General features: G+C 41.9%; 1 protein-coding gene across 1 annotated transcript in view; it reads right to left on the bottom strand.

Moving 5' to 3' along the window:
- Positions 1-23,708, bottom strand: part of NXPH1 (neurexophilin 1) — a 259,574-nt gene extending 235,866 nt beyond the window's left edge. Inside the window, exon 1 of the mRNA XM_084897581.1 lies at positions 23,544-23,708. Coding sequence (XP_084753707.1) covers positions 23,544-23,597 — 54 coding nt within the window. The 5' untranslated portion in view covers positions 23,598-23,708. The remainder of the gene's footprint in view (positions 1-23,543) is intronic.
- Between the last annotated feature and the right edge of the window lie 385 nt (positions 23,709-24,093).

Here is a 24,093-nt window from a genome sequence, read left to right as displayed (position 1 = left end):
AGCCCTTGATTCACTCCCTCCATAGTGCAAGGCAACTCAAATAATGAAATTAGGAGCATAAGTGAGATTTCTATTTTTTTTTTAAATGTCCTGTCTTTTGCATTTACCAAAGGGGGGAGGGAGACTTCTATACATTCTCTTCATATCTTTATTTTCTGTTGTTAAAACACAACTTACCATGAGCACATAAATAAAATGCAGTGATTCTTAGGAAAGATGACTGTCTAGCTGTAATAATCCCCAAGAATAGAGAAATTCATGATTGACAAAAATTATTATATTGCTCATTAGCAATGTGAACTCTGGCTTGAATATTGGATTGGAATCCCAATGAACGCTGATTGCTGGGAAAATTGGCTCATCCTTTCTGCCCTTACCATGAACTGGCAATGTTTCTCTACAACCACATTTTCCTTTTTAAATGCAACTCTTTGCATTCGTTCTTAATTTTGAGAATATCCTAGAAAGAGTGAGGAGAAGGAGAGTAAGGGTCAGGAAAAAGGAGCTAGTGACCAAAACACATAGTCAGAGGATCTTCTCCATTCTCCTCCATGACTGGTCCTGATTCTACCACTTCCCCAGCCATTAGAAGCCAACTGTGGAAAAGAACTAAGAGCTGGGCAAAGATGAAGAATTGTGTTGCGAAGGAAATGTGATGCACAATGCAGAGGAAATGCTTTGTCCAAAAACTTGTAGTGGTTAAAACAGATCATCCTCTCTAAACTCTAAATACCTAAGACATAGATCACCTACTATTTCAGCCAGATCACATTGTTCACTGGCAATCTGCCAGGTCCCAAAGGCAGTCCTCTGACTTTTTCTTTCAAAATTATGTATAAGACATATATTATAAAAGTAATTTCCTTTTGGAACTCACTATTACCAATATCAAGATAGTCTTAAGAACAATTATAACATATGCAATTCAGAAATTCCTCACCTAAGAAAGTTTAATCAATAAAACATTGACTTTTCTTAAAGCAAATGGTTCTTTATGGCTCATGATTAAGAGCATATCTGCCCATTTATATACTTAGAAAATCAACCTCACTGCAGAATGCCCTGTTTGGGACATACAGCCATCTTCAAAACTAATGAGACATTTTCATAAATATTTTATGTTTGCACATGGTTTGTTTTATTCTTTTGGTTTTTTGTTTTTTTTCCTTTTTGGTCTCTTTCCTGCTAATTAAAATATTTAGAATCACTATCAGATGCTGACTGACAAAGAAGGCAGGAGCTCATGTCAACTCTTCAGCTCATTGGAAAGGTAATGTTTTATTATAATAATTTCTAAATATAGAATAGATAAAAATGCTTAATGTTTTTCTCTCCCTCTCCTCCTCCTCCTCCTCATCTTCCTTTCTCTCTCTCTCTCTCTCTCTCTCTCTCTCTCTCTCTCTCTCTCTCTCTCTCCATATATATGAGAAAGAGATTATATATAGAATATATATATATATATATATATATATATATATATATATATATATCCGTCCCTAATAGTATAGAAAGAAAAAATATATTTGAAAATAAATATATTTTTTCTATCTTTTAGTCCATTTCAGATTGTGAGCTGGAGTAAAATTCCTGGCATGGTATAATAAATTTTTTCTTCCTTCTTAGTAATGGACTTGCAGTGATGTTTTGTATATGACACCAAAGCACAAGGAACAAAAAACAAAAATCAATAAGTGGGACTACACTGAATTAAAAAGCTTCTGCACAGCAAAAGAAACTATCAAAAAATGAAAGGCAATCTATGGAATGGAAGAATATATTTACAAACCATATATCAGGTATGGGGTGAATATTCATAATATACAAGAACTCATACAACTCAATAGCAAAAAAAAAAAAAAATCTGATTTTTAAATTAGCAGAGGACTTAGACATTTTCCCAAAGAAGACATACAAATGGCTAACTGGTACATGAAAAAGTGCTCACTATCACTAATCATCAGATAAATATAAATCAAAATCAGCTTACACATTTGAATAGCTAATATTTAAAAAAAAAAAAGAGAGAGAGATAAACACTGGTGAGAATATGGAAAAAGGGGAGCCATGGTTCACTGTTGGTGGGAATATAAATTGGTACAACCACTATAAAAAGTAGTATGGTGCTTTCTCAAAAAATTAAAGGTAAAATTATCACATGATCCAGCAATCCCACTTCTGGGTACATATCTGAAAGACATGAAACACTAACATGAAAAGATATTTGCAGCCCCATATTTATTGCAGCATTATTTACAATAACCAAGATATAGAAACAACCTAAGTGTCTATCAATGGATGAATAGATAAGGAGAATGTGACATATATATAATGGGAGTATTATTCTGATAATTTAAAATATTTAGAATCACTATCAGATGATTATTATTAAAATTAATAGTGGAGGAGAGGGAGAGAAAAGATGATTCTAAATATTTTAATAGAGGAGGAGAGGGAGAGAAAAACATTAAGCATTTTTATCTATTCTATATTTAGAAATTATTATAATAAAACATTACCTTTCCAATGAGCTGAAGAGTTGACATGAGCTCCTGCCTTCTTTGTCAGTCAGCATCTGATAGTGATTCTAAATATTTTAATTAGCAGGAAAGAGACCAAAAAGGAAAAATAATAATCATCTGATAGTGATTCTAAATATTTTAATTAGCAGGAAAGAGACCAAAAAGGAAAAAAAACAAAAAACCATTAAAAAAAGAATAAAATCCTGCCATTTGCAACAGCATGGGTGGACTTTGAGGGCCTCGTGCTAAGTGAAATAAGTCACACAGAGACAGACAAATATTGTATGAGCTCACCGATTAGTGAAATTTCAGAACATCAAACTCAAGAAACAGAGAGTAAAATAGTTGTTGCCAGGGACTGAGGGGTGGGAAAGATCTCAAAGAGTACAAACTTTAAGTTATAAAATTAGTAAGTTCTAGGGATCTAATGTACACATGTGACTATAGTTTAAAATATTGTATACCTGAAAGTCACTAAGAAAGTAGAGCTTTAGCCGAAACCGGTTTGGCTCAGTGGTAGAGCGTCAGTCTGCGAACTAAAAGGTCCCAAGTTTGATTCCGGTCAAGGGCATGTACATCAGTTGCAAGCGCATCCCCGGTAGGGAGTGTGCAAGAGGCAGCTGGTCGATGTCTCTCTCTCATTGACATTCCTAGCTCTCTATCTCTTTCCCTTCCTCTCTGTAAAAAATCAATAAAATATATTTTTTTTAAAAGAAAGAAAGTAGAGCTTTAATGTTCTCACCATAACAACAACAAGCAAATGGTAATTATGTGAAGTGATAGGTGTGCTAATTAATTTTATTGTGCTAAATATTCCCCAACATATCAAATCATCACATTGTACACTTGAAACTTGCATAATGTTATATACCAATTATATTTCAATTAAGCTGGGGGAGAGCTCTTAGAGGGGACCAGCTCCAACAGATGAAATAAAGCTAGACTGCCTTTAAAATTAACACAGTGTGGTACTGTTACATACAGGGACAACCGAACAATGGAACAGGGACAGATGGGAGGATATTTAGTAGAGGAGAAAAGAGCCATCTCAAATCACTGCAGCAAGTGTGGGATTTAAAACAAACGATGCTAGAATGTCTGTTTAGTCATTTACAACAATAAAATTAGACTAACATTTTATACCACATTCAATATATAGATCCCAAATGGAAAAGGGTTACCATATATGTGCCAAAAAAATAGATGAATTCCTTTATTAACTGGGTATAAGCTAAAGTTTTCTAACTATAACTCCAATTCAACAGACTATAAAAAGATTGACAAATATGGCCATATTAAAAATTTTTAATTAAAAAAAGGAAATTCTGACATGGTATAACATGGGTGAACTTTGAGGACATTGTTCTAAGAGAAATAAGCCAGTTACAAAAGGACATATACTATATGATTCCACGTATGTGAGTTATCTAGAACAGTCACATTTCATAGACATAGTCCTGGCTGGTTTGGCTCAGTGAATAAAGCATTGGCCTGCAGACTGAAGGGTCCTGGGTTTGATTTCAGTAAAGGGCATATGCTTGGTTGCAGGCTCGATCCCCAATGTAGGGCATACAGGAGGTAGCCAATCAATGATTCTCTCTTATCATTGATGTTTCTATCTCTCTCTCCCTCTCCCTTCCTCTCTGAATATATATATTTCATAGACATGGTGGTTGCCAGGAGATGGAGGAAGGGGGAATGGGGAGTTTTTTGTTTTGTAAATATATTTTATTGATTTTGTACAGAGAGGAAGTGAGAGAGATAGAGAGTTAGAAACATCGATGAGAGAGAGTCATCGATCAGCTGCCTCTTGCACACCCCCTACTGGGGATATGCCCACAACCAAGGTACATGCCCTTGACAGGAATCGAACCCGGGTCCCTTCAGTCCCCAAGCTGAAGCTCTATCCATTGAGCCAAACCAGTTTCAGCAAGGGAGAATGGGGAGTTGCTTTTTAATGGGTATAGAGTTTCAGTTTTACAAGATGAAAAGAGTTCTGGGAATTGGTTGCACAACTTTAATGTACTTAACACTACTGAACTGTACACTTAAGATTGGATAAGATTTATGTTGTGTTATAAGTTTAATATTATGTATATTTTCCCACAATTAAAAATAAAACTATTTTTAAAAAACTCTATCCTTGCCAGACACCTGCACAAATCAGATCCCTACAGAATGATTTCTGATGAGATTTTTCCCAGAAAGGCAAAGTAGGCTGCACATTCATCTTCTGAGCTTTTAGAAGGAGTTGTCTGCACTGATGCTTCCTGCTGAGCAGAATCCAGTTAATTTTTGCCAGAGCATTTGAAACTAAGAGGAGAATTTGTCAAATGGCTCTAGTGCCAATCCCACAGCAATTTACCCTCCCCCCATCCTCTTTTTAATGGCTTATCTGGCACCGACTTCTATAATCTCAAGAAATTTAGAGCCTTAACTAGATTGGCTCAGTGGACAGAGCATCAGCCTACAGTCTGAAGGGTCCCGGGTTCGATTCCAGTCAAGGGCATGCACCTTGGTTGTGGGCACATCCCCAAAAGGAGGTGTGCAGGAGGCAGCTGACTGATGTTTCTCTCCCATCGATGTTTCTAGCTCTCTATCCCTCTCCTTTCTTCTCCATAAAAAATCAATAAAATATATTTCTTTTAAAAAGAAATTTAGAGAAACCAAGACATTTCTACAGGATGTCTACTATAAAATAATATCAACAACAATAATAATAATTTTAAAGGGTTAAGCATTTTAACAGAGACATGAAAATGCTTTCTTGTCACCACTCACAAAATGGCTTTGCTTAGGAGCCTTTGTGACTGCTTGAATCACACACCATGAATAACCCCTGAGTGGAGATATGAAAGGAAGCTATTAAATCAACATCATATGTTCATTTTCCTAGTCTAAAGGCCTTACAGAGGCCTATATATAAAAGAGAAGATGAAAAGCATGGAATGGTTAAGGGTATGGATGAGGTCCCAGCCCAACAAGAACCAAGATATTATAAGAACAAAAACAACCTTGAGAGAATTTAATAAAGTCAACAAAAATACGTTCATAGGAAAAGCTGTTTGAAGTTGCATCAGTGATAGTAACACATTTAAAGAAAGAATATTTTTTTAAAAAATAGCAAATGGGTTTGTGTGCATAGAAAACAGGAATTCAGAGAAGTAAGCAAGGGGTATGTGCTCTCAAGGATAGGAAGACATGAAACAGATAAAGGGAACCTTCAACTTCACTTTGTGTTCTGCCATGGCCTCTTAAGAAATATACTTTGATTACCAATTGGACTCCCCAGAGTTACCATATTGAAAGAATGTGCTCTAAATAGTGTTTCAGCTATTTTTCTCATAAGAAAAGGGCATTTTCAAAATTGATATTCTGATTAGAGTGAGTCTATTTCTCAGCGGTAACTCAAGAAGCACTAGCAAAGTTCAGTTTCTGGGCCCTGGACCAAAGCAATTCTACCAAACTGATGCCACGCTGCAAAATCTGTGGGTGGCAAATCAGTCATTATTCTCTTATCAGCTTTTCCCATGACTGTGTAATGCACAATAGTTAATAAAAAATTTACCAGATTTTTATATAAAAGAGCATGGGTTATATTCCACAAAGGCTAAGGTGACCAGATGTCCCGCTTTTGGCAGGACAGTCCCGATTTTTAACAATTTGTACCCGGGTCCTGATTTGGGACTTTTTTAAAACGCCGCGGGACAAATTGTTAAAAATCCGGACTGTCCTACCAAAAGCGGAATGTCTGGTCACCTTATACAAAGCACATGATGAGAGTGGACCCTGGTTATCCAAAAGTATGAGTACCCTGAATGCCTCATGAGAAAGAAAGCATAAAATCGAGATGAGAATGCTCTTCTTGCTTATTTCACAATCATTCATAATCATAAGCCTTTCATAAAGGCTTATAATCAACTTTTCTCATCAGCCAGTTGAACACCGAGTCATATGCAAGATGAGTATATAATTTATTCAAAAATAGGAGAAGGCAAGTTTGATATAGACAATAGGCATAAAACAGGATGTCCAAGTGAAGGAGGGTATATTATCGTCTTAGTCTATGGCCTTGGTCACTGAATATTCGTTACATATCTACTCAGAGAGAGGACTAATACTCATTACAATAAAAACAAAACATAAAACTTTTGAATCCAATGATCTCAACTCATTATTCAACAAACCAAATAATCTCCCAAAGACAGAAAAACTTGGAATGGCATTGGTCTGCTCATCTACCCCAAAATAATTGGTTCAGCTCAAGGTTAGTAAGGAAAAGAAACTCCTACTGAGGCTGGTAAAGCCATCTGTGCTTTGGAAATGGCTGACAGGTGCCTCCAGAAGAACAATCAAAAGTCATTAACCATCAAAATCATGACAATTAAACACAAGAATCTATCAGGGTCTTATTATCCAAATTCCAATGAAAAGAATTTAGTCAGAGCGTCAGTCTCTCTCTCTCTCTCTCTCTCTCTCTCTCTCTCTCTCTCTCTCTCTCTCTCTCTCTCTCTCTGCAGTAGTTACTTTCTTTCTACATTCATTGCTTGCATTCTGCCATCAGGATTCCAATTCCTGTTTCCTGACTGATCTATAAGGAAAATAATAAGCAAAATGAAAACAGATGATAATTGAAATAAGCTTGAGCTCTCAAAATTTTTCAAAAGCACATTCTTCTCTCATTGCATATGTTCAGCCAAATCAATTTTATTACAAAGGAAATGCTTTCTGGAAAGATTTGACATTTTTAAAAGTTCAAAGTTGAAGGCACATATTCTATAAATACATCTACAATGAAGTGCTAAAAGGTTTATTTCTGATTTCCTATTTCACAAACTAGGAACTAGGCATAAAAATATTGAGTCATAAAATGCTTAAAAAGTAGATTACTAGAAACTAATAGAAAGCATTATTATCTATTGAGCCAATGATGGGTCAAATGGCATTTTGAATTCTTGCAGAGACTATGAATATGACCTTCATGTATACCATTTACAGAAAGCAATTTTATTTACATTTTTAAACCCACATAAAGGTGAAAGATGATACTGCTGCAAAATGGAACATTTAATTTTTTGCCCCAAGGCATAACTAAGCTTCTCCAAGGTCAAATGTAGTACATGACTGAAATGGAGCCAGACTCTCCCCCTCATCTCCTGCCAGAGAGCTTCTGCTTTGGGCAGGAGTATCTTGGATTAACTTTTATTCCTCATAAATAAATTTTAAAAATTCTACATCCTATATAGACTGGGTAATTCCATAAACTATTTTGTGAGCATTTTTCTATTTTATTTTAAAATAACATATCCATACTACAGGGAAAATGCCTATGCTAAGATAGTTGAATATTTGGGACTATTTTGACTAGTAAGGTGAATGTATTTTTAAGTGTTTCTTAGTTTGTATCTTGTGCAAAGATTTTACTTTTAAAGGAATGTGGATTTGCATCTCTCTTTTATATCTAGTAACTGTCAAAAATACTAGACTCATAATAAACACCATGAAAGAAACTAGAGTTTATCTCTATTACACATAGTTATGCCCTTATAAATAAACTCTCCTCTCCTCTCCCCACTTCTTCCTGCCCAGACTTGGCAAATAATTCACAAAGTAGCTGTGTGATTTGTTAGGAGAAATACAGATGTTACGGATCCTTTTAAACTCCATCATAGATGACTGTAAGGGCTGTGCTTTATGCCCTCGTCTCACTTATTACCTTACCCCAAGGCCCAGGATCATTTTTCATAGCAGTAGGTAAATAGATGCAGACTTCTTAAAGAGATTGTGTCCCACACACTATCTAGAGTCACAACCATCAGTATCAAACCTACATTTATTACTTTGTCTTCCACACTTATGGGAAGTCCCTCAAGAATAAGAACTACATCTAATAAAATTACTAAATTACAATAGCACCAGAAGCACACTACAGTTACCCAAATAAGACCTACCCAGAAGATATAAAAAATAAATAAATAAATAAATAAATAAATAAATAAAGGTCTACCCAGAAGAGTGGGAAAGAGCTATTCATTAAAGTGGAAAACAACATAGTTATTGCTTTCAAAAATATTTTTAAATGGACCCATTCTCATTCCCCGCGGACATTTTAGGCATCCATGCATGTGTGCATGCATGCATGCGTTAGTCTACATTCCCCCCCCCCATACACACACACACATAATATAGTATAGTATAGTAATTAAAAGCACTGGCTCAAGAATTAGACTGCCTGGGATAGAATCTTGCCACCTTACACTCATACTCTCAATGCCCCAATTTCCTCATCTATGCCCTCTCGCAGTCTGGGAGCCCTGGGGGGATGTCTGACTGACAACTTGGTGGGCCTAAGCCGTCAGTTGGACATCCTTAGCATCACCAGGGAGGTGGGAGAGGCTCCCACCACTGCTGCTGTGCTCGCCAGCCTTGAGCCCAGCTTCTGGCTGAGCAGCATTCCCCCTACGGGAGCACACTGACCACCAAGGGGCAGCTCCTGCGTTGAGTGTCTGCCCCCTGGTAGTCAGTGTGCATCATAGTGACTGGTCATTCCACCACTCGGTTATTTAAATATTAACCTTTTATTATATAGGATTAGTGATATTAATAAGACCTTACTGGTCAGTAGAACCCATTATCTTATAGGGTTATTAAGAGAACTAAATGAAAAAATAAATCATGCTAAAGTCCTAACACATTTAGGGTATAAATAGGAAAGGGAACATTTTATCCTTTGCCATCAGCCCCACACCACCCCCATTCTCATGTCAAATTCAAGACACAAAATAGTGTTTCTCTATAGGAACTTTTCTTGGGTACCCAGGGTAATGCCTTAGAAGGAGGTATATGGTGGCATACAGGAGATATTTTGAGCAGATGAGAGGGCTGCTGTGGCTGTCATCCCATCAAAGCATTTCATCTACGACTCTGGAGAGCTAAGGTGCTGTTATATCCAGACCTTCAGCTATAATAAACTAGTGGAATAACGTAGCCTATATCCTCTGGCCAAAGGTCCCTCAACTTTAAAACACAGTAGGCTATGTTTTGCTTACCTTGCATGCAAATTTTAAGCAAATTCCAAGTGTTAAAAAAAATTAAGAGAAAATACCCCTCACAAATAAATCAGTGTTGTTTTGTGTGTTTTTTTTTAATATATTTTATTGATTTTGTACAGAAGGAAGGGAGAGAGATAGAGAGTTAGAAACATTGATGAGAGAGAGTCATCAATCAGCTGCCTCTTGCACACGCCCTACCTGGGATGTGCCCACAACCAAGGTACATGCCCTTGACCGGAATCGAACCCTGGTCCCTTCAGTCCCCAAGCCGACACTCTATCCATTGAGCCAAACTGGTCTCGGCTAAATCAGTGTTTTAAATCAGATCTTAATACATGTCCATAGTGTTTGCCACATAAAATTAAAACATCACAAGAATTCTCCTGTCAACTAGGCAATCTGTTCATTGAGTCTGTCGATGACTTGTCTCGTTATTTATATAAACATTTAACTAGTTGCTGTAGAAATGGCCATTTTCTTCTGGTATGAGTCACAGTGATTACTATTCACATTAAGTACATATGGCTTTCTAGGCAGGATTGGGCAACTATACAATCAACCAGCTGCAAGGGGGAAACAAGAGACAGGAGGGTCCAAGGGTAGAGTTAGGCCTTGCATTTCATCTCTGCAAAGGTTGTGCTGGGAGCATGGGAACTTGGTCAGAACCTTTCTCTAAAGGGTAGCAAGACTTTTTTCTTGCTAAGTTCACCACTGCTAAGTGTCAGGGACCTTTTTATGCTCTTATTATACACCAGAAGTCTGGTGCAGGAATTCATGCATGGGTAGGGTCCAGCCAGGCCACCCCAATGGGGGCCAATCAGGCTGGGATGGCAGGGGGAGGGGCTGAGGGAGGTTGGCCAGCCCTGCCCCTGATCAGGGTGGGAGTGCCAATCAGGGCCCAATTGGGCTGGCTGATTGCCACAGTGTGCATCATAGCAATCAGTAAGTCCAATTGTTCTGGTCATTCCAGTGTTCCTGTTGCTTGGCTTTTATATATATATATATATATATATATATATATATATATAGATAGATAGATAGATAGATAAGTGCAGTTAATCCTTAACTCTGAGAGGATGTGTTGTTAGCACTATTTTAAAGGATAAGACAATTGAGGTCTAAGAAGTTTAAAAATTTGCCTAAGGTAACAAAATTATGAAAATACTTAGCCATTCTCTTTCCTTCTTTTCTCCTAATGTCTTTTTCAATGCTGCTTCCCCTAAGAATTGAAGTGAGGAAGTGATGAGAGAGAGAGAGAGAGAGACAGAGAGAGAGAGAGAGAGAGAGAGAGAGAGAGAGAGATAGAGAGAGAGAGAGAGGTTGGGGGGATTTGGGGGGATTACTGAAAAGGAGCCTGTGGTTAGTCAGGTCCTCATTGGAGCCAAAAAGTCACCCACCTTTTCATAACTCATTGATTTCTACCATGAATTCAGTGTTGACAATTGCGCAAGAGCTGTGACATTATCCACCTAGCTAGCCTTTAGTAGGATATCAACCATCTTTTGGTATGTGGATTTGCATCTAAAGCCTCTCTCTTTGTCACCACTTGTTCAAGGGGAGTGGTGGGGACCCATCAAACTTAGTTATGTGCAAATGCATCCAGCCAAACATTAATTAGAGCCATTCTAATTGTGAAATATTTCAGTCAAGAATGCAAGGCAGGATTAAGCATCTTGAGCCAAATCATTCCCTTTTCATGCCTCCACACCCCCGAACATTGCAGCCTGAGAGCAGAGCTGCAGGTCCAAAAGTGGTAGCTCAGCTCCTAGGTGCTAACACCGGATCTGCACTAGCTTAATAGTGGCTGCCTCTAGGTGCAGCTGTTCATAACTCTTTGCCTTGTTAAACCAAAAGAAATAAGGTTGAAAATCTAACATGAGGGACTCATCATTCAATTACATATTTCTTGTGAAAGAGGCAAAAACTCTGCCATGTTCTGCGAAATCTCCACATCAATAGCAATTAAGTTTCACATCAAGACCAGAGAAATACTACACTGACTGCACATGAATAACTTCCTTTCATATACTGTGCTTTGCATCTTTCTCTGTATTTAATTCTGGGAAAACAATAAATGATGATGTCCTGGTGCAAGAAACTATTCACAAATAATGGAAATGATACATGAATAAAGGTATTTTATATTTTCAATTTCAGAGATCAGGTAGTCAGCCCCATTTACCAACACCACAGCTGCTCCAACAACAAATCACAATTCATCATTCTCCAAATAGGCTTTTGAATCAAACCTGGGATTAATTATGGCATTTTCATTGAAAACTTCTCAGACAGAAAATATAATGAGTCCCATATAATTCAGTTCGTGTTTTAAGAGTTTTCCATTGAGTATTGAGCAGCAGGAACAATATATGTAGCTGGTTGGTAAGTTATGACATTATTTCTTATTTAGAGGGTGTGTTAATGTGATAGTCCAGTGGCCATTTTTAGAAGGAGAGGGGGGAGGAAAGAGTGTGTTTATACTAGGTAACCTTCAAGTGAAACAGGAGAAAGTGGGACGAAGGTTTTGAAAATGTCTCTATGTTGCCCTTGCCAGGTGGCTCAGCTGTAGGAGCATCATCCCATTCACCAAAAAGTTGCGGGTTCCATCCCTGGTCAGGGCACAGACAGGTGACAACGAATTGGTGTTATTCTCTCTCTCTCATTTATGTTTCTCTCTTTCTAAAATCAATAAAAATATATCCCCAGGTGAGGATCTTTAAAAAATAAAGAAAATGTCACTATGCTTTTGGGCCACGTATAATTCTTAGTCCAATAAGGCAAGAGGAAAAAAGTGATTCATTCCCCAATGAAAATGCACAGTAGGGAGAAAGAAATTCATAGTAGGGCTTATGGCATGTCTTAAAGATCCATAGCCAAATAACAGAATACAGAGAAATGTCGTCTTTAATATATGTTTTGAGGAAGAAAAAGAACCTCCAATTTTTCCAAATTTTGCCCACACTTTTGCAAAACAAGAAGAGATTTATGTTAATAGTTTCAATGTTTTTAAATCTCATTTTATGAAGTTTGATGCTAAGTTAAAACCTTCATTCATTTTCTTTTCAAAAGTGTATATAAAATATCCAGACTCTACAATGCCAATAAATCCATTGTTAAATTTTTTTAAATAATAAAGCAATGTTGGAAGATTTTTTTTTTAATTTCTTCCTCAATCATGACTTTATAGTGACCCATTGATCTCTTTGTAAGCAGGTAAGTCAATAAAGGCATCTTTCCTAAAATTTTAACAACTTCCTTAGATGTTGCCTTAGAATCTTACATTCAGTTTCAAAACTGGTCAGCTACACAAAAGAAGGGGCAGCCTTATAATTAGCACATCAGTGCACAAAGACAGACAATAAATTTTCATCACATTTTCAAACTCATTCAAAACAATCAAGTATTTCACCGAACCATTTACAACTATTGATTGCACACAAAACCTGACTTTTATATTCTTCCTACTTTAAATAGATTCAATATTTTACAAGGGCTTCACAAGTAAAAGGTTGTGAAAGTAAAGCAGTCCATTAATTTTATATAAGCTGTTTTATATACCTGTGGGCCTCTAATAGCATTTAGCTACAAGGTTAAAAGGAGAAAAATCATTTTCTAAAATTCAATTGGAGAGATTGGAATATATATGCCTATATACATGACTAAAATTCCAGCTACCTTGCCAGTAATTCCCCTTTACCAAAACTGAATTCATTCTATAACTGAAAGTGATTATATAAATAGAACAACAGTCCAGTGTCAAGTACCAGATTCCTATCAAGGAAATGGTACTGTCAAAACCAAGTTGGAATTTCAAAGCCAACAATTTATGAACACAAAATATTTTCCTTCTATACTTTTTCATAGAATCCTTCAGAGTAGATGTACACATGTACATTATTAACATCCAGTCTTGGTCTGCTGTGTGTCTGTGTGTTTAACCTGTAAATGGGAGGTAGGGGGTGGGTGGGTGGATAGGTTCTTCTAAGCCAGGAAATTTTCTCCAAGTTTTTCTGGCAATAACCAATCTTAAAGGAAGGAAATCTGTGCCTCCTTGTCTTTAATCTGTAAACTTCAATTTTATGAAAATCCCTGCAGGTTTTCAGTGTCAAGCCTTTGTGTTGGCTTGGGAAGACCCTGTTACACTGGGTGTGAATGTGTGCATTGTGATGTGGTTAGGGACAGGGAGAGGCAGGACAATGGGAGGCCTTGCAGCCATTGCCCCCTAACTCTTTCTGCTCAGCTTCCAGCATCACACTGCATCCTTGCCTTGCTAAACCTAGTGTACATATCAAATGAGCGGCTAGCCTGGCTTTTTGTTCTGCTAAGTTAATACAGGTTACTATGTCGATTGGGATCTCTCCTTTAACAGGCATGACTCAAAAAATAAATAAATAAATAAAAGTCATGGCTCTGGGGTATGAAAGAATCTGTTAGACTTAAAAAAAAAAAAAAGTAAATTAAAAGGGCATTTCTGTTAATATCAAACCAGGCTTATTACTTTAATGTAAGCACTTCCTTAATTTTCCATTCTCAGCATGCTACATAAATAAAAATAAAAGACTCTCCACTGGGTATATTCTACATATATCTCACAGAGTTTAATTATAAAGCCACTGAAAAATGAAGAGGGTGGGAGGAAAAGATTCCAGTAGATCACACCGTCTGGGTGTTGTGTTGGCTGGCTGGCTCTGAAGACAAGGGAACAAAGACACTCAGGTAATCACAACACACCATGAAAGGCTGGGCTCTGAAGAAAAGAACATTCGAGGGAAAGAAGTACATTATTACTACTGTAGTGCCTGGAAATTCACCAATTTAAATTTTGCTCTCATTAATGTTATTATGATTATGATTTATTTTACTGCAATGTAGGAGTTCCTGTGTTTTTTTAAGTGCCACACCCTATTTTCTTTGCAGAAAGGATCTGCTGTAATAAGGGAGAAACCTGACAGATGAAGTCCAGCACTCAAAACTGTGCACAGACACACACACACACACACACACACACACACATTCAAACACACTTCAGTTGGCCATGAGAACTATGGCATTAGGGGAGCAGTGAAGACACACATAAGAATACAGATTTCACCCCAGGAGTTGCCCATCAGGGGTGTCAGACACCTTCTATGAGTGAGAAAGGCTGTGCCAGGGAGTGCAGGTTTCTGAAGGATGGAGAAATTGGGGGAGAGGGGCTTGGGATGCTGTGTAATAATTGAGTAGGCAGACCCTAAACAGTTCAGCGTCTTTCGTGGGTGGAGGCAGGGCGCGCATTCACAGGCCTGAGAAATAGTGGTGGACAGGCCTGAAGACACCATGCCTGGGGAACCAGAAGACCCTGGTCGAGTTACACCTAAACCTTTCCTTCTCTTCTTATTTAATTCCCCACCCCGCTTCACCTCCAGATTGCTTCTCTTCTGGCGAGCTTGCCTTTCTCCGAGTGGCATCTCACATGGGATGATGGAGCACTACCTGCCAGACCTCTGCTCCTTTAATACTGCGGGCATGTGCAAAGCCCGGTGCCCTGAAAGGATTGATTCTCAAACTAAGGCGAGAGAAACAGACAAGACTTTCCAGCTGCTCTTCGCCTTTGACACAGAGAACCCCTAGCGCCAACACTCGGTACTCCCTGGCTTATTTCCAAAGCAAAGGAGTCACCGCAGCCAAGGAGGAACTGCGCACTCTCTTAAGGGGCCGCAGTGTCCACTCTGGAGCGCTCAGCGAAGCCCGGAGAGTGTGCAGGGAGCCAGGGGGCACGGGAGGGAGGCAGTGGGGCTGGGGAGGCGGGGCAATGGTGTACAGGAGGTTTTTTTGTTTTGTTTTGTTTTGTTTTGTTTTGTTTGGGGGGGGGGGTTACTAGATTTGGGGAGAGAGGTTTGTTTGTTTTGCTAAGTAAATAGAAACTTTCCCCTCCCTGTCCTAGGTCTAATGATGATAGATTCCATGCTGCCTCTGACCCCACGCCCCCCGGCAGCCTAACTGCGAAAAAATAATGAGGTCCCATCCTTATTCATCTGCATTAAAGGCGAGCCAGGCACTTTCGATAGCGAATATATTGATTCCCTTTCCTGGGCCGTGATTTGTCCTGCTGCCTGTGAATAATTGCTGCTTCTTTAGGAATTTATAATAATTAGAACTCCTCACTGCCCCCCCTCCCCCCATACACACACACACACTCATACGCGCTGCTTTTTAAAGGCGCCTAATCCTGGTGGGCATCTTGGTGGGTGGTCCCAGCCCTGTCCCCCGAAGGTGGGAGACCGAGTAGGAAATCACTTCTCCCAGTTTGGTTTTACTCTTGCGAGGAAGTTGACTCTCTGCTCCGTACCTCAGTTTCCTTATCTGCCAAACGAAGCTTTTACTTTGTTAAGGACGTTGCTTCCAGCTCTATACAGCACTGATTCACGCTTTTCTGTCTGGTTTCCGCGCCCGGGCACGGGGGCAGGGGAGGAGCAAGAGGACAAGAATTCACTTCCACTGGGGATGGAGCAGTGATAATCACGTGATACAGCAACCACGCAGGGGTGGGGGGAACGGGTGCGAAGGAGAGGCTCTAACCGCCACCAAGGGTCTTAGTTTTATGTCCCCAAATGACGGAGCAGGGAAGCTGAGTTAAGCGCAGACTCTACTTCCAGGGGAACCCAGCGGGCGCGGGGGCTGAGGCTGCACTGAGGACCTCGGACCGGGCGGAGCCTGTGGCGCTGTCCGTGGTCCTGACCGACGCTCTGCGGGCCCAGCTGCCCGCCTGCCGCTGCCCCCATTGAATGTCGGTGCCCGCGGCCTCTCTCTCTGGAAAACTGCTGCGGTTTTGCCTGCTGCCGCCGGGAGCACCAAGCACTGAAAGCTTGGCTGCGGCGTCTGCGAAAAGTTCCCCGGAAGCAACGCTTTTTGGTGCCCGGGCTTGGAGTCCAGAAACCAGAGGGCTGCCTGCCCCTATGTTCTCAGAAGTCGGCTGGGGCTGCTGAAGTCACTGGCGGCTGAAAGCAGACAATAGAGCGCGCAGCTGTGGCGGCAGCGACTCCTGCTGGGAAACTTCCCCTGGCCCGAACACTCCGCAGCTCCGGTCTGTCGGAGGACTGAGTGTAGGAAGCCTACATCGAAGAAAAGTTCCTCGCCAACTGCAGAAGAGGACTTGCAATAGCCTTAAAATCAATGGGTGAGGAGGGCAGTCTGAGACGTAGGGCCAGCAGTGCCAGGAGGACGCCCCCTCCCTCCTTCCGGTGGGGCGAGGGTGCCTCACCTCCCTTGGCACCCTTTGCCTCTGCTGCCTCCGCTACTTCCCATCATAACCCATTAGGGTGGCCGGGTGATGGGCTAGGCCCGGCCAAAGTCAGGTTCAGCGGGGATGCATAGAGCCCCCCAAGAGCCAGTTCTTAAGGAAACACTGGGGTTTTCTATGCAGCAATTTGTCTCATTGTGGGAGAAAGAAACTTAATGAGAAAAGCCTCTAGGTTCTCCATTCTCATGCAGATGAGGCGATGAGCTCAGGCTGCAGCCTACGTGACCCCCTCCCCATTGTGTTTCCCACTTGAACAAATAGAATACCCTCATTATTTAAATGAGGGGGGGGGAGAAAGCTTTTGTGTGGCCGCTGCTGGAGTGCTCCTGCTGCACTCTCCTAGTTCCTGGGATCCCACCATGAGCATCATCCCTACGCTCAGCCCCAGATGCCACCCACTCTCCACAAGCCGGGACCCCTCACTAGACGCAGAAGGAACTTGCTATGACAAAAGGGAACCAGAGCACGGGAATTCTGTCCCTTGTCCAGTCTCCACCTCCATAGTAAACAAGATACTAAAGAGAGCTGTTTACAGAGGAGGTAATTAGTGTTTCAGTGCGCACCGAGGAAGTTCTAACAACAGCCAGCGACCCTCGAGGGCAGATGTCAAACTTGGAAAATGGGCAAAACGCACTTCTGGGTGCGCGTGGAGGGGGCATAAAGAAGCCGCCAATATATATATCATCTCAATAAAAAAATAATAAAAACCCGCTCTTGGAAGGCTTGCATAGTAATTGAGATGGGCGCGCTTTTCTGATCGGAGCTGGCATTTCCTCATCTCGAGCTGACAGAACCAACTCGGGAAATTGCCGGTAATATTCATCTGGGGAGCACTTTCATTAAACGTAACTCATTCGACTTTCACAATAAATTGAGTGACATCCTTACAGCAGAACCTTTTTATCCTTGATTAAGTGCTTGCCAAGCTTTGGTTTCCCCACTTTATTGTCACATTCCTTCAAGCGGAGTCGTCAACATGCCAATCGGCGGCAGAGAAATGCACACGCTCCGTGTGTACGGAGCTCCGGGAGGAGTTAGTGCTGACACCGAGAGAAAGAGCTGGTCGCGGGCTTAAGTGGCAGATAAATCAAGACCGCAAGTTCCTGCAAGCGCGAGGCGGCGGGGCAAGAAGGATGGTGGCTGGGAAAAGGCAGGGGAAGGCAAGACAGCAGAGTCGCTTTGCCACCCGCTGCTCCTGGAAGCCGCTGACCACAGAGAGCAGACTAGCTTAGCTTAGCCCCGGTGCACCTACCTGCCCGCCTTCCTCTATTAATTAAACCGGCCAGGACAGTTAGGGTCTTAAAATGAGATCTGACACTCCTAATATATGGGGTTGCTTTAAGATAACTTTACCTGAATGAAACCAAACGTAGACACGTTTTAGAAAAAAAATACGTATATCAGAAAGAATGCACATTTCCTAACTTGCCACTGGACAGCAGGCAAACTTTCAGGCTTACATTGGTTTTCTTTATGGGAAGAGGAGTGCAAGAGGCATGCTATTCCTCATAGTCGGGGGATTCCCTCTTGACCCTTCACATCAAAGCTGCAACAGCCAAACTCACAGAGGGCTCTTGAGCCCTCAGGTTTCCCAGCAAAGCAGACAACACCTCCTTATTTTTGGTCTGGGCAAAAGGGGGACGCCATCTCCTTGCCAGCATGTGGGCCTCTTCTCCCTACCCCCTATAAAATCAGAGAACCCCAAGACAGAAAATTGCTTATTTGAAAGAGCAAAATCCAAATGCTTTCATCACTCAAACGTCCTTTTGAAAATATTGTCGACGATGGTTATTACCTGGACAATGCTGTCAATTTCTGTAGTCTGCAGAAAATCTTCCTGCGGCTAGAAAAGTGGGACATTTGGGCACCTACCTCAAAAGAACAAAGCAATTTCCCTGCCACCCAATATATTTTTCACCCAGACAATACTTTCATTAAGGAAGAAATAGCCGTCTACAATTCAAAGCCAAATAGAAATCAACCTTCGCACAAAGAGGAGCCAGGAACTTAATGGCTTTCTGGGAAAGCATGAGCTGAGAAAGTTGGAGCAATTCTGGTTCAATCCTTTTAATACTGAAGGCAGTTTCCCTGGAGCTATGACCAGAAGGCCCCAGAACATGATAATCCTCCTGGAAGTGAGGCAAAAGGACGACCCACTCCAGGGCTTCCCACACACCCAGAGAGCTGCTTTCCTGGTCAATGGAGAGTTGAGTATTTCAGGAAAAATGCGACTTCTCTCACAGAACCCTGGACTGAGGAATTATCACATCGTGCTGCTGGAGCATAGGCTCCTTCTAAAATCTAGGTTTAATTCTATAGTCACAAGGCTGATGTGGGGTAGAAGCTTCAGGAAATGCAGGGGAGTGACTTCCAAGTAGGGCTTCCAACAACTGGCATTATAGAGAACGCTGAACAGCCTCAGTGAGTTAAGGTATTATCAGGTATAAGCTCAATGGATGCAAGTTTTTAGTGGGAAGTTGGCTTAATTTTCAAAGGATGGGACGCACAAATAAATACCTAATCAGAGGAAAGACATTAGTGGACTCTCTCCTGCTGCTTTGCCCCCACCCCCAGCTTCCACATTTCTTAATAGCCACCTGCATAAGGGGTGAATTCACCCGAAGGGTCTGGCTTCAAATAGTACAGAGGTACATAAAAATACCAATCACTCTTTAATCTCTCTGTCAAACAACTGATGTGTAATTCACATTTTAAGGACACCCTAAATTCTTAAATTTGAGGGAATAGGTGGTTCAAAATGTTTTTTAAGCCCAAGGGTTAGAAAGAAGTATCCATTCTTGTCCACATGGGTTAAAAACAACAACCAGATGATTATCAATTTTCATTCCTAACAGAACTGGCTAGTGGGACCTAAGTTGGAGGGGGAGAATCTCTTCTCATTAGAATGGTACAGTGGATGTGACTGATCACAGTCAAGCCACTCAACCCCTGTTCAGATTCTCTGGACTCAATTTCTGGGTAATTTTTTTATTGACATGCCCAGGGAGCACTCCTTAGAATCAATTCTTGACCCTGAAAATGGCCACAAGTGAGCCCCAAACAGAGCTTTCTTCTGGGAGATGCTCTCCCTATGTGCCCTGACCTCTCCTGCAGCGTGGCCCACTGGGAATAGCTCAATTTAGGACACCCAGTCCTTAGAGCCAGAAACCACATTTCCCTAGTTCACCCAGGGTATGCTTCAATTCGGTTAAAATGCTCCAGTCCTGCCACCCCATTAAGTCATATTGAAATATTCTGGAATTAATCCAGGACTGACAGAAGAATAAAAATTGCAGGATGTTTTATTTTTTATTTTTAAGAAGTATTTTTATGCCATAGGTGTCTCTCCCGCTGAACTCAGACTTTTAAATCTGCAAAACACAGCATTCAATAAACAGATTTCCTTCACTTTATTTTTAAAAAATAAACTTCCCATTTCCCTGAATTTATTACAGGCTGTGGTAATTTTTTAAAATTCTAATATGCCTTAGTGGGTAACTTTTGCAGGCACATTTCTAAGTAACTCCCCACTGTAGTACTAAAATAAGCTTCTAATTTGAAAATAAGGCAGACCTATCTCTCAATCAGCACAAAATGACAGAAAATCATCAACTTAGAACAGGCACTCAAGCAACCCTCGGCCAAGAAACACACCCTGGGAACACTCACCCAGACACAGGCAAACAATTGTGCTTTAAATATGGAGCACTGATCTGCTGGACACAGAGCTGTTTTTCATAGTAAGTCCCTCCCAAATTTGGGAGTATTTTCTGTATTTCTCCATAAACAGAAGGCTACATATTTTATATAGGGAATATCTAAACACATCTTGCTCCCTGGACATAATGTGGTGATCACTCCCTGGGAAACATGACTGGGATTCCAAGAGCTTAAAGGGAAAGGTGTGCCGTGGTACCAGCGAGGAGGCAATGTGTAAATAGAGTGTCCCTGTCACCAAAGTTGAGATGTGAGCTTGTAAAGACAAAAAATTTACTCCTTTATCTCCTCCCTGGCTTATGTCAATTCAAAGGGGAGGAGAGAGACAAAATAAAATAACTACCTTCTTGGAACATAACTTGAATTAGTTCCTGACAACCTGCTTGCACCTATTGCAGTTGCTTGCAAAGGTCTGGATGTTCCTGAGTACAGCCACCCATAAATGCTAAATCCAGTTCCTGTTTCTGGTGTTTAGTAAAATAGGTGGGGAAAGCAGCTTTGGCCATTTTATTTTATTTTATTTTATTTTATTTTATTTTATTTTATTTTATTTTTGTCTGTCACATTGCCTTAGAGCTTTAATTGAGGCTCTTCACTTGCTTATTTGCCTAAAACCAAACTATCCTGACTGCCCAATTCATCCTTTAAAATTCATTTCCATGCTACAAGTCAGCTCCCTGCTCCTCCAAGAAAACAGCCCGGGATTCTGCTGGCAAATAACCCTGGAATGACAATCCCTGGAAATACTACCTTGGATCACAACCACCGGCCGTTTTGTTTTTGTGGCGCATGTGGATTCCAATCCCCAGCACACACAACAACTTTAGATCAGAGAGAAGGGAATGGGCTTGTAAATCGCCTTCTCTGTTTTATTGTTCACATTTGGTATTGTTTTTGAGTGAAACTGGAAAAATTGTCTCCTTTCTCGGTATTGCCAAAAGGCATTCAGGTAATGAAGTCTGTAACTAAACGGTAATTGAATCAGCATAATTTGCACACTGAACGGTTTTCAAATGCTCCCAGTTTACAATTAAAGAAGAATTAATGCGCTTGTTGTTGAGAACGCAGCGCATTAGAATAAATCCAGCACTGTTGCTGTAATGAGTGGGAAACGGTTTAACTGCCAACAAACACATTTAAAATTTAACACAATGTATTGATTTCACTTCTGCTTTTGATAGATTATTTTTCCAGGATATCGAAATACTTGCTCCGAGCAATACACTGAGCCACAGCTGCCAGCCTTTGCCATGTGTGCGCATAAAAACACAGTCCAAAGGATGTAAGGACAGTCCTGAGGCTCAGGTCATATGTAGAGTTATGCAGGGGAGAGGAACAGGAGGGGGTCCGGGATCCAGGGAATACTTAATATTTCCCCTCTGTAGCTGTCACTGGGCAGTCCCTTCCCTTTCTTTCAATAAATAGTTTCTGTAATTCCTCTGACCAAACTTTCTACCCTTCCTCCCTGGGTTCTCAATGTCAGTGGGTTTCCTGGACACGGGTGGGGGCAAGAACGGTTGGAAATGGGAAGGATACATTTTGCATTCCCTCTGCGTTGCAGCCAGGAAAGGCACAGGCTTCGCCCATAGTCAGAAAGGCTGTTCTTTTGGATTGGCTGCCCAGCCTTTCACCTGTTTACCCCAAGGTGTCCTGTAGGCGAGGACACTGACGCGCAGCGCCCTCTGGTGTCCGCGGCTGCCACCGCCAGGAGATAAAAGTGCAAAGACAGGCAACATTGAGGGGTTCTTGGATTGAAGCTGACTGACTACTTCTTAAATACACACACCCTCACATGAACACTCACACACACGTACACTTACACACTCATTTACACCGAGTTCACAAAACTAGCAGCCCTACTGTCACATGCATCAGGGAAACAGCTGGGAAACGTTCTCAATAGGAGGGATGGCAACTCTCCCAGATTTGAAACTCTTGGGATTAAGGAAGAGCATTCCCCCATCCCATTTATCCAGCCCATCAGAGATTCCAGACCGCCCCAGCGATCCTTATCCCTAATTAGAACGCATGGAGCACTCAGTAAGCTCTGGAGGCACGCAGATGGGAAAATGGGGGCCTGCGTACTGAGCACAACTTCACCAGCAGGGTCTGAGTGCGCCTGGCCTTCTGAGACATTGCACTCTGCGTCTATTCCGCGTGCTGTCCACAGCTACCGACCCACTACCACCACAATAAAGCGCTTCTTGCCACTCCCCCACTCTCCCAGGTACAAAAATGTGCGAAGTCCAATGCCCCCAAATGGCTCTGGGAAGACTGGGACAGTGAGTGGCTTTGCTAGAATTCTCTCCCTGACTCCCCTAATAAGGGTCTGGCCACTGGAGGACGTGTGGTTCGGGTTTGGTTATTTGGTGAAAAGGAGAGATTGGAAAAAGAAGAACGGGCAGCTGCTACATGTTTGCCGGAGCATCTCTGACCTAACTATCTGATCACTTGTGATGTCTCTAACTGATCAGCTTGCCCTGTCTCACCCCTGCAAGTCCCACAAAGTTCCCTGCACTCCTTTCTGTGCACGTCTCCAAACTAGAGGGGGGAGAGGGGGCGGCTACGAGGGCGGATTCACTTTCAAAGTCACAGCGCAGATTCGCGCTCGCCACTCTCCACTTCGTTTCCTTTCCTTTAAACTGTGGATGAATCCTGTCTTCCATCCCTGCTATGTGCCTTCTCCTGTCACAAAGCACCTCCTCTCACTATCTCCTCGGTTTCGGGGTGTCTAGTGTGCCTTAGACTCAGTTCAGAATCCCATGCAGGAGAGGGGGGACTGGAGCAGGACATGGGGATGGGAGTCCCGGAAAATCCTGCAGGGATAGGGACACCAGCTTGCCAAAGTTGTTCCAACACAGTCACCAGGAATGCTGCTCTGGCTGACCTGGCGGTCTCGCCGTCCCGCGCGCCCCCAGCTGCCGGGCCTCGAGGCCAGGGTGGGGTTGCGGGGGCGCAGGATCAGCAAGGACTTACCAAGCAGACGGTGGGCTGCAGGAGGAGAAGCACGTACCAGCACGCAGCCTGCATTCTCCCGCGTCTCAAACTTCCTCCACGTCGCCTTCGCTGAGTCTTTGTTCCTTCAAAAACATAGATCCACCTGACATCCACTTTACAGAGCAAGGAGCGCTCTCAGCAGCCTAGATACAAATGAAATTAGACATCCCATGACCACGCGGGCAAGGTTAAGCTTGGCGGCCAAGCAGGGAAAGGGGGTTGTGGCGGGGAGGGGTGAACCGGGGCGGGAAAAACTGAAAAGCCAGTCAATCAGGAGCCTGAAAGCGGCGAGCGCCAGGTCCGCAGGCAGGCGGGCAGGAGGTGGGGAGGCTGAGGGGCTGCTGGAGCCCTGCGCTCTCTGGGTGCGCGTTCAGAGACGGAAGGTGGCAGGGCGCAGAGCCGCGCGCAGGCTGGTTCGGAGCCCTAGCTGTCTCTCTGGCAGCAAGATCTGCCCTCCTATCTGATGGTGGGGCGGCTGGGACTAAATGCGGAGGCTGGTCCTTTGCCAGCCCTGGCACAGCTCATACAC

The sequence above is a fragment of the Pipistrellus hanaki genome, assembly GCF_964339955.1.
Source record: "Pipistrellus hanaki genome assembly, chromosome: 10".
NCBI classification, from domain to species: domain Eukaryota; kingdom Metazoa; phylum Chordata; class Mammalia; order Chiroptera; family Vespertilionidae; genus Pipistrellus; species Pipistrellus hanaki.
The sequence above is the reverse complement of the archived record's forward strand: the minus strand, read 5'-3'. Positions and strand labels throughout refer to the sequence as shown.